This window comes from Colossoma macropomum, unplaced genomic scaffold (assembly GCF_904425465.1).
Source record: "Colossoma macropomum unplaced genomic scaffold, Colossoma_macropomum, whole genome shotgun sequence".
Lineage (NCBI taxonomy): Eukaryota > Metazoa > Chordata > Actinopteri > Characiformes > Serrasalmidae > Colossoma > Colossoma macropomum.
In genome coordinates, this window is record NW_023494789.1 from 17,548,778 (window position 1) to 17,561,623 (window position 12,846).

General features: G+C 41.2%; 1 protein-coding gene and 1 long non-coding RNA gene across 4 annotated transcripts; one reads left to right on the top strand and one right to left on the bottom strand.

Annotated features, from left to right (window-relative positions):
- Window positions 1-1,075: 1,075 nt before the first annotated feature.
- On the bottom strand, window positions 1,076-3,082 carry LOC118808030. Its single transcript, XR_005007254.1, has 2 exons — window positions 2,309-3,082; window positions 1,076-1,796 (listed from the first exon to the last, which is right to left on the bottom strand). It is a non-coding gene; the product is annotated as an uncharacterized LOC118808030 (long non-coding RNA).
- A 358-nt stretch (window positions 3,083-3,440) lies between these two features.
- bcl6aa (BCL6A transcription repressor a) lies at window positions 3,441-11,492 on the top strand. 3 transcript variants are annotated; one of them, XM_036570367.1, is made up of 9 exons: window positions 3,441-3,559; window positions 7,204-7,375; window positions 7,527-7,748; window positions 7,967-8,941; window positions 9,623-9,807; window positions 9,943-10,110; window positions 10,587-10,717; window positions 10,836-10,973; window positions 11,252-11,492. In XM_036570367.1, the coding sequence occupies exons 1-9, from the start codon at window positions 3,529-3,531 to the stop codon at window positions 11,393-11,395; spliced, it is 2,166 nt and encodes a 721-aa protein (XP_036426260.1). In that variant the 5' UTR covers window positions 3,441-3,528; the 3' UTR covers window positions 11,396-11,492. The 3 variants fall into 3 exon arrangements, with proteins under 3 accessions (XP_036426260.1, XP_036426261.1, XP_036426262.1); XM_036570368.1 differs by having other exon boundaries at window positions 9,626-9,807; XM_036570369.1 differs by lacking the exon at window positions 3,441-3,559 and adding an exon at window positions 5,831-6,218.
- The last annotated feature ends 1,354 nt before the right edge of the window (window positions 11,493-12,846 follow it).

The window sequence follows — 12,846 nt, forward strand, 5'->3', positions numbered from 1 at the left end:
AGACAACCAGAACAGCCTTTTTTTCTGGCTTGAATGCTGAACATAGTGCGCCAGACGGCCAGTTAGTTGTGGTTATGTTGTGATGTACACAGCACATGGGTGTTTAGTTGCTTTTGATTGGTGAAACTCATCTACAGGCATCTTACAAGTTCCATGTTACTGGGATAAATTTGTCCACTTAAAACTTAAGACGACATTGTTGATAACATAGGCTTTAAAACTGCCTATGTAACACAGATCATTAAAATTGCAGCTCTTGCAATCTGAACTCTCTTTAAAATTCCAATTTCAGTATAAAAACTGTGCATCTTTTAGCCCTTGTGAAAGGCATTTAGATCAGGGAGTGACAACTCAGTCACTGGAAGAGTGAGAAATGTCAGCAAGCATTGCTGTTCAAGGCCACATATATACATAATAGATCAAATGCACCAAACACAGAAATAATAATATTAATAATAATAATAAAAAAATCAATAACAATAATTAATCTACTTTTTTGTGTTTATTTAACTGTTTTATTAAAAACGATGTGTGTGTGTGCGTGTACGTGCATGTGTGTTTTAGTAGAGGCTGCTAATTAATTTAAGTGAGGGAAATTCACAAGTCAAATCATTCATCATAAACTATGTGCTCAAACTTGATGAATTAGACTCTGTAGTGCAAAGAGCTACACATACACTACGACAGAGTGAAAAGTCAAAGCAAAGAAAAGCCTTTTTTATTTTATTTCAAACACCATTAAGAATGGACAATGGCAAGTTCCTACCAAATTACTACAATAAAATCTAAAATGACCCCATTCTATGATCTTAACAAAAATAACATCAACTTCTTTCAGAAATTAAATTCTCTTAATGCCGCATGAAGAAAGCAGATGACAACAGGTGACTACTGTGTTGCACCAACTACTTTTTTCCAACCATATGCCACACTTATAGACTATTAGGCAGCTTACATTCTCACGAAGGGGAAAAGAAAAGCTTCTGTTTATCACTTCACCAGATGAGTCACTTTAATTCACACCTTGCAAAATTCTCAATCTGTAACAGCACGTGAAATAAAAAGCTGATAACAATTTTAGTACAAAACATTGTTTATTATGTCACTATAAAAGTTACATTTGTCTTCGTATACAAATATGTTTACCAAATGATAACTTCTTATTGATAAACAGAAAACAACAGGTCATAAACAGCACTTAGCAATCAGGGCAACAGTTATAAAGACTTTCGCACTTAAAGCTTAATTTATAAATGTCCCACGCTTGAGAATTACAGCTGGCACATGGAGCATTTGAAACTGTATGTGTGTGTTTGAGTACAGAGGGGAAAAAAAACCCTTGCATGAAATGACAGTTTGTTCACATTAGAAAACTCCAGCCTACTCTTCTCTCTCAAGCACCAACAGGTCTCAGACTGCAGTTATGCAGTCATGAGGGGAAAAAAAAAAACACTTGTTGAGCTGGCAAAGTGTACATCCCCAAGGCAAATGTCCTGTTTTTCGCAATGCAATAGTGTTTAAATTTATTAGTGATTATAAAAATATTTTGAGCTGCCTTGTTGTATAAGAAACTGTCCAGACCCAATACAACTCAGTCTCATACAGATGATTTTAAAAAGTCAATAATGCCTAACAAATACAGATAAATAACAGTTCTGTCTCAACAAGTAGCGCCCTTAACTATTTCTCACACACTTGTGTTGGTATATTAGCCTACTGGTGGTGTACTGACACCTTGTTTTCCCAGCTCTTGAACTGCTTACAGGCCTCAGAGCTCAGAGTTCTGCTTTATGACCCTAACGGCAAGAGAAACAGAGTTAAGGAGCAAACCTTCTACTGGAGTAATAATACTGTAATACTACTATTACCACTACTACTAAGTAATAATAGTGACAACACAATACAACTACTACTACTACTACTAATAATAATAATAAAATGATAATAGCAATAATAACACCTCAAAGTAGTTAATATATTTTAGTTCTAATTTAGTGAAACCTGAGCCTATTCATTTAAATACTTGAATCAACATATACACACACACACACACACACACACATCATTTTTTATATATATATATATATATATATATATATATATATATATAAAAACGCATTTACATACAGATTAAAGGGACTTGCCAGTTGATCAGCATTATATACCTTATAGCCTATAGCCTACTTATTATACCTTTGGGCTCCTTATGTCACAGTAAACTAGCACGTACAGACTACAGGCACTACTGTAGCCTCTTTCAGAGTAGATGGTGTTGGCACAAATGGGTTTTGACCACAAAAAGACTTACTCCATGTCAATTTGAGCTCTTCATAGGCCTTCATCACATCTTCTCACTGGGTTCTATGAAGATCAAATGCTTTAAAGAAGTGGTGCAGAATTCTCTTAACAAAATCGTACCTCAGAGCCAGGACCAGACTGCATGATGAACACCGATAAAAAGCCACACAGGGCTTTACAACAACTGCAGGGTCAGGTGGCTTTGGTTAAATGTCCGGAAAAGTACAGGCACATTCACACTCATCTACAGCTTAAACCGCCTGACTTGATAGTATCATTATAAGGACTTAACAGACACATATCAAACAACGTAAGCGATTAAATAAAAAAATATAGAAATAAACAAAAGGCTTTAACAGATATCCGTCAAAAACACGAACATCACTCTGCTCTATACTAGCACATAATCTCCTCCACCAAACGAGCTTTACCCTGGACACCACTACTGCCAATGCTATGCACACTTTCCACACGGCAGCGTCCACAGGCATCAAGCACAGAGCACAGCCATCAAAACGTAAGCAGAGCCATCAGAGAGAACTGGAGCACTTAAAGACAAGCACGTCTCGAGAATAATCCTGTCCACACAAACCCAGCAGGTCCGCAGCAACGAGAACTGAAAAAACACCGCTGAAAGCAAATGAAAAAGAAAGAAAAAATAGTAATAACGTAACGAGACAGAAAACCTATGTAACTCGTCCGCTCCAGATATGTTCAGTATAGCTTATGGCCGTGGGTTTAACACGGGGAGGGGTGGAAAAAAAAAGAGAGAGAGAGAGAGAGAGAGAGAGAGAGAGAGAGAGAGAGAGAGAGAGAGAGAGAGAGAGAGAGAGAGAGAGAGAGAGGCTACGAACACACACTTTTGCTTGTGTAACAGCAAATTAGTTTAGGAGTATTTGGAGGCTGGCAGCTTTCTCAGCCCATGTGACCGTCTCTGTCTGGCACAGTCCACAGTGAGGGGGAGACGCGGCCAGTCCACGGCGATCTCTCCAATCAGAGATGAGGAAAGAGTACCATTTCGGGACACTTTTAAACTTCGATTTTTAAAAGGTTGCACTTCGATAGTGACGTTGAAACGCACGGCGCAAAAAAGTTTTCCCGGGATAGTGGAACGAGCAGCCGAGATAAAACAGCGCACACCCCCGCCCGGAGAAAGTGGTACGGTCGTAAGCTCAAATTCCGAGAATTGAGCTGCGCTGATTCTTAGAACTGCGCTTCTTAGAAGTGGTGATGCAAGAAGTTTCTAGGAAAGCACTACCAGGTGATGATTTTTTTTTTTGGGAATCAAATTCTTCTCTTTTTACTCCATAATCTGGCTTGATGCTGCTGCGACGTACGCATGTAGAGCTGATTCGGGGAATAGCTTCTTTTTTAAAAAAATGTCTATTTCGTATGTTTTGAAGGGCTTTAATGTAGTAGAGTTCAGGTTGGAGCTCCCTATCTGGGGGGCTTGTGTGTGTGACGGCTTGGCTGGGCTGTCACATCCAGATCCAGCCAGGGTGAAACACACCGTTGGCTGCTTGTGCGTGAGCGTGTGTGGCTTGAGTTTTGGGGACTGTGAGATCCGGGATGGTGTGTGCATGCGTGGAGAAACATGGTAGACGTGCAGGGTGTGTTGTCGTGAAGGTGGTCAAAACAGGAGGACTGAGTCGCTAGGATGAAGTTAAAAGTAGACAGGCTGTCAGAAAAAGTGTGAACTTGAAGAGTGGTGTGCGTGTGTGCCGCTGCTGTGGTGTTATTATTATTACTGCTCGTGTCTGGGCTGTGGACGAGTGATGAGGCTGTTTCGGCAGCAAGTGTTGTGGTTTTTTGTACGGCTGCCTGTTTTCCACGTCTGCTCTGGCGGAGGGTCGTGGCAGCGTTGCGCGGTGCATCTGTTTCGCATTAGCCGCGGAAAGGGCTCTGCGGAGCGGCGGGGCTGGCTGAGGCTAAGCAGATGAAGCCCGCGCTCTTCTTCTCGGCTGGCCGCGGTGCTAACACCCCCGTGTAGCCTTCACACTGCTGAGCTTCATCCACCATAGTCTTGTTTTGCAACCGCGCGAGCAGGAAAAACCCAAGAAACGTGCGTCCAATCTACACGCACTTAACGTTTTTTTAGCCAGCCTGTTGCAAAAGTGGCTTAAAATGTTTCTCAACCTTTACCTGCCTTACTGAAACATGTTTTGTGTGCTGAAAATGAGGGGAAATAAAAGTTTGTGCACGGGTCAGTTTAGTGCAACAGCTCGCAGCGGCGCAGAGGTGAGTTAGTTATTACTGGAGCCCTCGGCTCCTGCACAGCGCTTGTTGATACTCAGAATGAGCCCCGTATTAAATGCGTCAGAACAAGTTTTGCGCAATCAGACTATTATTACTTTTACTATAAGCAGCGGTTTCGGATAGCCTGCCAATGCAAAGATAGCGCCAGATTTATTCTGCAAGGCGTTTCTGAAAGGTGTCTCGGATGACAGGCTCCTTCACTACACTTTCGCATTTAGCAGGGGGGTCATAAAAGTGTGTGCGAGTGGGGTTGTGGGTGTGTGAGCGCGCGCGCGTGTATGGGCTCCGCGTGCTCTTGAGCGCGCCGCGCGTGCTATTCCTGGACGGAGCAAAAACTTGCATATGCGTGTTTGAGTGTGTGTTGGGTTACAGACAGTTCATCAAACACGATCATGCGCTGGACACGGGATGCACAGCCTATACTGTGTATTTTAATTCTATTGCCAGAAGATGCGGGGTCCAGTAGCTTGATCTTGGTGGACGTCAAACTGAGACCACGATTAAGCAGAAATAAAGGAATAGCCTACATAGCATTTCTAAAACGTTTCTCTTTTTTGACATGTACTGATTGTGTTCTGAGGCGCAAATCTGGGAGTCTGAGGAAAGTAGGCTCCTAAATAATGTGGAAAGGTCTTTCTTACGGCTTAATTGATGATGTGGTGCCCTGATAGGGAGCTCAGACTGAACTGAATGGGGCTCGGTATGAATGTATTAGACTCTTAAGGACATCTTGTGGTAGAAAAGTATCAGAAATGTTGCGAAATAGCAAAGGGTAGACAGAATAAAGGGAAGCTCCGCCGAGTTTTCAAAAATTCTGCATAACTGAATGGTTAAGATGTAAACAAAGTCATTCGGAGTGGTTCGATGTGAAATGCTTTGTTCTAGAGAAACCAATAGTCAGAATCATTCACAGTGGTGGTGATGGGAACCAGACGTCTGTAGTGTTTAATGCCTCTAAAAGCTCCCTCACATGAAGTTATTACACGAAATTGTTATGAATACTTTTTCTTTTTGTGATAGGATTTTGGCCTAAATGTATTTTAATCAATGTATTTGAATCTATTCATGGTGGAGGGATACATGTAAGGTGTTCTAAGCTTAAATAGTCCCCAAAGAAAACTTATTTTTTCAGATTTACCACTATTTTACCATTATCAACATTACATATAAAACTCAGAAAACATGTAGATTCACTGGTGGTTTTGAATGGGAAACTAAAATGGCTATATTTGTGTCATACACATGGCAACTCCTGGTTCCTATCACCACCAATGTAAAGAAATCTGAGTCATCAAGTTTCTCTACAAATGAACCATTTCACATCAACCCACTCAGAATGACTTTGTTTACATCTCAACCGCTGAATTATGCAGACAATTGGAAAAACCGGTGGAATTCCTCTGAAAATTACTTTCACTGGGAAAAGTAGCATATCTCTCTTTAGCCATATGTATCAGCTGCACTGTCGCTGTTTTAAGGGGTTTTAGGCCATCTAAGCCAGGCTGATTTTACTCTGGAAAATCAGATCTACCTCATTTGGGAGTGTTTCATCACCACACACGCACATTGGCACTGGATGTAGGTTAGTGAGAGAGGACACTGATGTTGTGTGGCTTCACACTGAAACGGAATCTGGCTCGGAGCAGATACAAAATGTTCAACATGTAAGACATGTTTACTGGCTAATTTATTTCCATCCTGTCTAGAGACTAAATTTGTCAAAGCACTTAATGTAGTGGTGATGAAGGGGGGAAACTGCTGGTACAAAGAGTTATCCTGTCAGGAAAAACAATAACAGTCTCTGAAAGAACAACCAAACAACTAAGCAACTAAATTCAGTCTTACAGTAGGTTAACGCAGTGAGCTGTAATGGCTGTTTAACTTTGAATACATCCAATTTTAGACATATTCTGAAGAGCAAGCTGTGATCTTCATTGAGTATTTCCTTAGTCAGTGTATTTGTTGTATGATTAATTCCTGTAAAATAATATCCTGTAACTATTTGTTCTTTTTTAAGGTTTTAATAACACAAGCTGTACTGTTTGCACTTGGAAAACGGCGCCCCACGCTGCAAACTTTTATTCCTACATTAGTAATCATTTGGCGCCCCTTAGTGACAACACAGGGGGACTACAGCAGGTGTCGCTTCGTGTACAGTACTGCAACTGGTTCTTTATGAACTGCTTTGTTAATTATAACTTCAATTTCAATAACCCATTTCAAATTAGCTAGTGAAAGAATTAACGTTGATTATGTTGTTCCTTTTGTCTGTAAGGTTCCAAGAAGTGGCTAGAAACCAGTGGGCTATAATTTGCAACATTGTGTCTAATTACATCAAATGTAGGGCTGAGATTGAGACATTCATTTACACCTGATTCCACAGGATATTAAGTTTCCAGTGAAGTAACAAATGAATATTCACTTAACAGCCTATTATATTGTACTGTATATGATACATTGCTGTAATTACTGATTGTATTGTGTCTGATTTGTGTTTACTGATTTAGTGGTACTTTTATTGTTTATTTTACATCAATGCAAAAAGAGCTGTTATGTCCACGTCCCTTAATGTTCTCTCTTTTTGCAGTCTGAAGAATGCATATATCAGTGGCACGTCAAAACATAAGCTTTATTTTCGTTTCTTTCCAGATCTTGACAAAATGTCTTGTGCAGCAGACAGCTGCATCCAGTTCACGCGCCACGCAAGCGATGTTCTGCTCAATCTGAACCGGCTGCGCAGCAGAGATATTCTCACAGATGTCACCATTCTGGTCAACAGACAACAGTTTCGTGCTCATAAAACAGTCCTCATGGCATGCAGGTGCATTTTATTGCTAATCACAGTTAAGATCATTTGTCTTTTTTTGGGGGGATATGCTAATTAAATTAGTCTGAGGTACGTTCTTTAAAGTGCAGATTCAGGGGAAATCTATTCTAAAAGCTTGGAGTACTCATCTTTGTTCTCTCTGCAGTGGGCTCTTCTACACAATCTTCACTGACTCGCTAAAATGCAACCTAAACGCTATTAGTCTGGACCCGAAGGTCGACCCGGAAGGCTTTGCAATCCTTCTGGAGTTCATGTACACTTCTCGCCTCACTCTGAAGGAGAGCCTCATCATGGCAGTCATGAACACAGCCATCTACCTGCAGATGGACCATGTCGTTGATACCTGCCACAGATTCATTAAGTCCAGGTATGCTCCAGGAATTACCCTACCCAAAAGTACTTAAACCTTTTTTTAAAGGCATCATTCGATAATGCCAGTTGCCGTTTACATTATGTGAACATTTCAGTCCAAAATGATTCGAAATAAAATCTTCTGACATTAACATACATAAAAGATTAATTCTCTTCTCTTGTCAAGTTAACATTTTGGAGATGCAACATTTTGACATTTTTTTTTTATTACAGTGACTCCTCCATCAAACTGCCCAGAGAGGACTTCCTCATCAGTCCTTTACTTTTACCTCAAGATGTTCATGGTTACAGACCACACGAGATGGTGGAGAGCATACCAGGCCGTGCAGGTCCTTTCAGAGACGGGAGGTCTTATGGTCCAGGCATATTAAACGGAGTTAACGCTCCTAGTAGCTCTTATCATCTTTATGGCCAGTTCCCCATGCAGGGTTTCCCCTTCCCTCTCTGTAAGCTGACAGATGCCAAAAATACTTTCCCTGATTTCTCCAAAGGAGCCCCCATCCAACACAAACACTGCTCTCCGGCTGATGGTAACAGCTCCATGGTGGCTGACTACGGTCGCAGCACCACCAGTGGACCTTCAAGCATGTGCCACGCGACCCCCTACTCCTCCCGGGAGCTGGGCAGAAATGAGGAGATGAAGAGGGAGAGCCTGGAAGGACTGGTGCAGTCTATCGGCATGAGCTCTAGAAAGCACGGAATGGCCAGCCTGGCCCAGGAGCAACAGAGGGAGATGGGTAAAGAGCAGGGGCCTCTGGCTGAAGAGGACCTGACCCACCAACACTACTCCATGGGCATGCCTTCCAGTGGCCGCAAGACGCTGATGAGCAGCCCCCAGAGCCCTCTGAAGTCAGACTGCCAGCCTAACTCTCCAACCGAATCGAGCAGCAGCAAGAACGCCGCCCTCTCGCAAGCCTCACAGCCTCAGACTCTGCAAGGCACACAGGACCCTAAGGCTCGCAACTGGAAAAAGTACAAATTTATTGTGCTTAATCAGAGCACCAAGGAGGAAGAGAGCGGTCCTCATGACCCTGAGACGCGATCACCACAGCGTCTGGGACTGCCTGCCTTCCATCCAACTTCTGAGACTGACCACCCAGAATCACAGGTCACTAACACCAAGATAAGTGACCACGGAGACGACTTCACTGTGCCCCAAGCCAGCCGCCTCAACAATATAATCAACAGGTGAGAGCCTCTGTCTGTTTTACTAATGGTGATATTGTTAAACTTCAGATGAATTATCCAGTTTCGGTCCATTATTCAGACTTTACTGTGGAAATGAATGTATAAGCTGTTTAGCTATGACAATAAGTAACTGAAGTTTTGGCCCATACACAGACCCTTAGAACTGTATTCAACGAGACTATGTCTGCAAAGAACACCCCTGACTTCACCAACAAGCTGTCCTCAGAATGAGGTCTAATTGGTGCACAGTCTGAATGCATATACATCCAGTTCATAGTCAAAAAACATACCAGTAAGCACTGGAATCCTTCAGATGAGTATCCATAATCTAAGCCATTTTGTTGGTCTTTTGTTGATGCGACATAGCAAAAAGCGCATCCAGCGATCTGCGCACCTAAACTGGTTATGCCATCTAGCTTCCCTATACAATAATGTGGAGAGCCGACTTGCCAGTGTTTTGTGGTGCAGTTCTCCTCCCACTACCTCTAAAAACCCAGATTGAAATTTTCTTCATCCATTCCAATCCTCTTATAGCACAGTGAGGATTTACCTTCTTAGCCAGGATGTGTGAAATTCATCAAACACCCTAAAAATGAGTGTGAGAATGCCAGTGGTGGCTGCATTTGCTCCAGTGAAAAGGCTAAAAAGGAGACTGAAAAAAACCTTCATATTTCTCTTCAGCAGAACTCTGGAAGGATCACAGAGGAACGGTGACAGCCACTCTTCTCTTTATATGAGCCACTTAAAGTGCACCTCCTGCGGCTCACAGTCCCCACAGCACTCAGACGTCTGTCCCAACACTCCTGGCTCGCGTCTTACTGAGGAAATGTCTGAGCTCCACTCTGAGTACTCCGACTCCAGCTGTGGTGAGCCATTCATTTGTGTATGCATTCATACCGTGTAAGCTTAAACACTGATACCCTTAATTGAATTTAGCTTGCGATGACCGTAACCGCTTAGCAGCGGCTTTTCTTGCTAATTTTGTATCTTGGTCTTTACAGAAAACGGTACATACTTCTGTAACGAATGCGACTCCAAATTCGCAGAAGAGGAGATTTTGAAACGCCACATGCTTCAGGTCCACAGTGACAAGCCATACAAATGTGATCGGTGCCAAGCAGCATTCCGCTACAAGGGAAATCTTGCCAGCCATAAGACAGTTCACACAGGTAAAAAATAAAACTATATACATATGTACAGTGTGTAAAAGTGTGCACCCCAATCAAATTACCTTTTTGTTTATTTTCTAAGTGAAAATAGGTTAACAGAGTCTCTACAGAGAACAAACTTCTGCATATTTTAGAGCACAATTACTGTTTATTTTCTGAATTTAACATACTGGAACAAATAAAACATGGAATATGACCTGTGCAAACGTGATGGCACATTTTACGTTTTGGTTTTATTTTTTCCAATATGTTAAACTTAGCAAATAAATGGAATTTACGCATTAACATTTAGTAGAATAGTAGAAAAATGCCATATTTAAGTGTGCTCAATGTAGAAGACCATGTTTTTTTACTTCAAAACATCATTTCATGGGGGGTATTCAAATTTTTGCATGTGACTATCTACTGTTGAGTTTTTTTCAGCTGCTGTTTATAGATCTGTGCCTTAACTTGTTTTCTATTGGGCCATGTTGTAGGAGAGAAGCCGTACCGGTGCAACATCTGCGGTGCACAGTTCAATCGACCAGCTAACCTCAAGACCCACACACGCATTCACTCTGGAGAAAAGCCATACAAGTGTGAGACATGTGGAGCTCGTTTTGTTCAGGTACTTATTTCTGTCTGAGCCTCAAAATAGGAAGGTGTGAAAGGTGAAAAAATGAGCTTTAAGATGACCATTCCATATACAGGCTTGAAATAAAAAGGCTTTAACCTTTTATGGCCAGGTCGCTCACCTGCGCGCCCACGTTCTGATCCACACGGGAGAGAAGCCATATCCCTGTGAAATCTGTGGCACTCGCTTCCGACACCTGCAGACGCTCAAGAGTCACCTGCGCATACACACAGGAGAAAAGCCCTATCATGTGAGTACAGCAAAAGCAGACATTACTCATTATACAACAGAAAGTGAGATTTAGTGAGTTTTTGCTTTATTTGTGTAATCTAAGGTTCAGATGGCAATAATAGTTAATAAGAAAAGTCTGTCCACTGTGGAAACAGGCATATAAAGTGCAGGATCCAAAAAAATAATAACAATCAGAAGGCATTAGCATTTGGTAAATGTTCAATTTTATTATGCCTACTTTTTTTCCTCCCTGAATGATAACAATGAGCTTTTTGTCCTCTTTCATTTCTTTTGCAGTGCGAGAAATGCAACCTGCACTTTCGTCACAAGAGTCAGCTGCGGCTGCATCTCCGGCAGAAGCACGGCGCAATCACCAACACCAAGATCCAGTACCGCATGTCCACAACAGACCTGCCCACTGACCTGACCAAGGCTTGCTGAACAAACACGTGGGCCAGTCCTGACCATGGCATTCTCTGAGCCTGACTCGTACAATCATCCAAAATTGTAGTGCCACACTGTGTTGATCAGTTAAGAAGAAAAAAAATATAGGCATCTAATGCCAATTTACGGGTTTCCTCTACATGTGAACATAGAACCACATATGGTCTCTTGTCACTTTATTGTTTATATTTGCATATACATGTACAGTAATGTTGAGTGTTTTTAAGCTTTGAGTTATGGAGAAAAAAATGCTTTATTTTGTTGGGGAAAAAAGGAGGATGGAATGTAAAACATTTAAATCCAGTTTTTGAGAATACAGTATTTTATATCAAAGACCTTACTTTTCTGAAAGTATTGGGGAATTTTAATTGAAGGTTGGTATATTTTAAGGCAACGGTATTTCTGGCAGTGTAAAGAATTGTGTTCACAGATTTTTATATGTGTACAGGTTACACCACACTAGAATGGCCTCTGTCGCAAAAGGAAATCCTGGCTGTGACTTTAATGTTTAATATATTAATTGGTTTTATTTGTATATGAGAATGACAGCTGCTCTCTCAAGTGTAAAACATGCATGAGGTGGGTTGCTACTGGTAAACATTCATTAAGTATAGGCAAAGGCATAAACATTGTGACATAGCGCATAATTATATCCCCAAGATTGCTCTCTGCTGGCAGAACCAATCTTTGATTAAATATTAAAATATGCATTAAAAAAAGAAAAACTGGTACTGCTATGGTACGACCAATAAGATATTTTGCTTCAGTTGTATTTGTATAGAAATGTGACTTTGTTTTTATTTCTATCAGCAAGTGAAGGTTTACAGTTTTGTCATTGTACTAGAAGCTACAGTAACAGGTTGTAATATTGCCCAGTTTTTCCCTTCTGTCTGTATATACACTGTTTATTCAAGGTGCCTTTCTCAATGGCGACTGAATCCCTTTTTCCATTCAGCCCAGCTCTACTAAGGTACAACTGCAGGGCAACACTTGTCCTTCCCCTCTCCCCCTTTTTGTGTGTGTATGCGTGTGTTTTCTAAATGCTTTTCACCAACTTTCAAAAAAAGTAAAACCTGCAAATTCATTATTGCTTGAGCTGTATATCTTCAGGACTTGTTTTGGGATTGGGCTTTTTTAAAAAAATGCATTAAGCTAACTGTATAATAGGTGTATGAATGTAAAATAAAAGTATTGAATTTCTATGTACAAATCTGGAGCTCTGCCTCGTTGTTTTCAATCATAACATACCAACTGCTGCCAAGTACTGGATTTCCCTGTTACATTTAACTTGCAGTAGTGTTTGGAAGACAGCTTTTGGGAAAATCTGAAATTTTAAAATATCCCCTATTACTCACTTTTTTAATGAAGCAATGTCAGTGCACTAGTGGCCAATCCAGAGTTCTCAGACCTCAGAGTTGTTTACCCTGCTCCTACACAGTTGATGCGAA

Coding starts and splice junctions, on each gene's coding strand:
- bcl6aa (XM_036570367.1), top strand. CDS start 3,529: ATGCAAGAAGTTTCTAGGAAAGCACTACCAG. Junction 10,111..10,586: donor CCATAAGACAGTTCACACAG/GTAAAAAATAAA, acceptor GCCATGTTGTAG/GAGAGAAGCCGTACCGGTGC. Junction 10,718..10,835: donor GTGGAGCTCGTTTTGTTCAG/GTACTTATTTCT, acceptor TTTTATGGCCAG/GTCGCTCACCTGCGCGCCCA.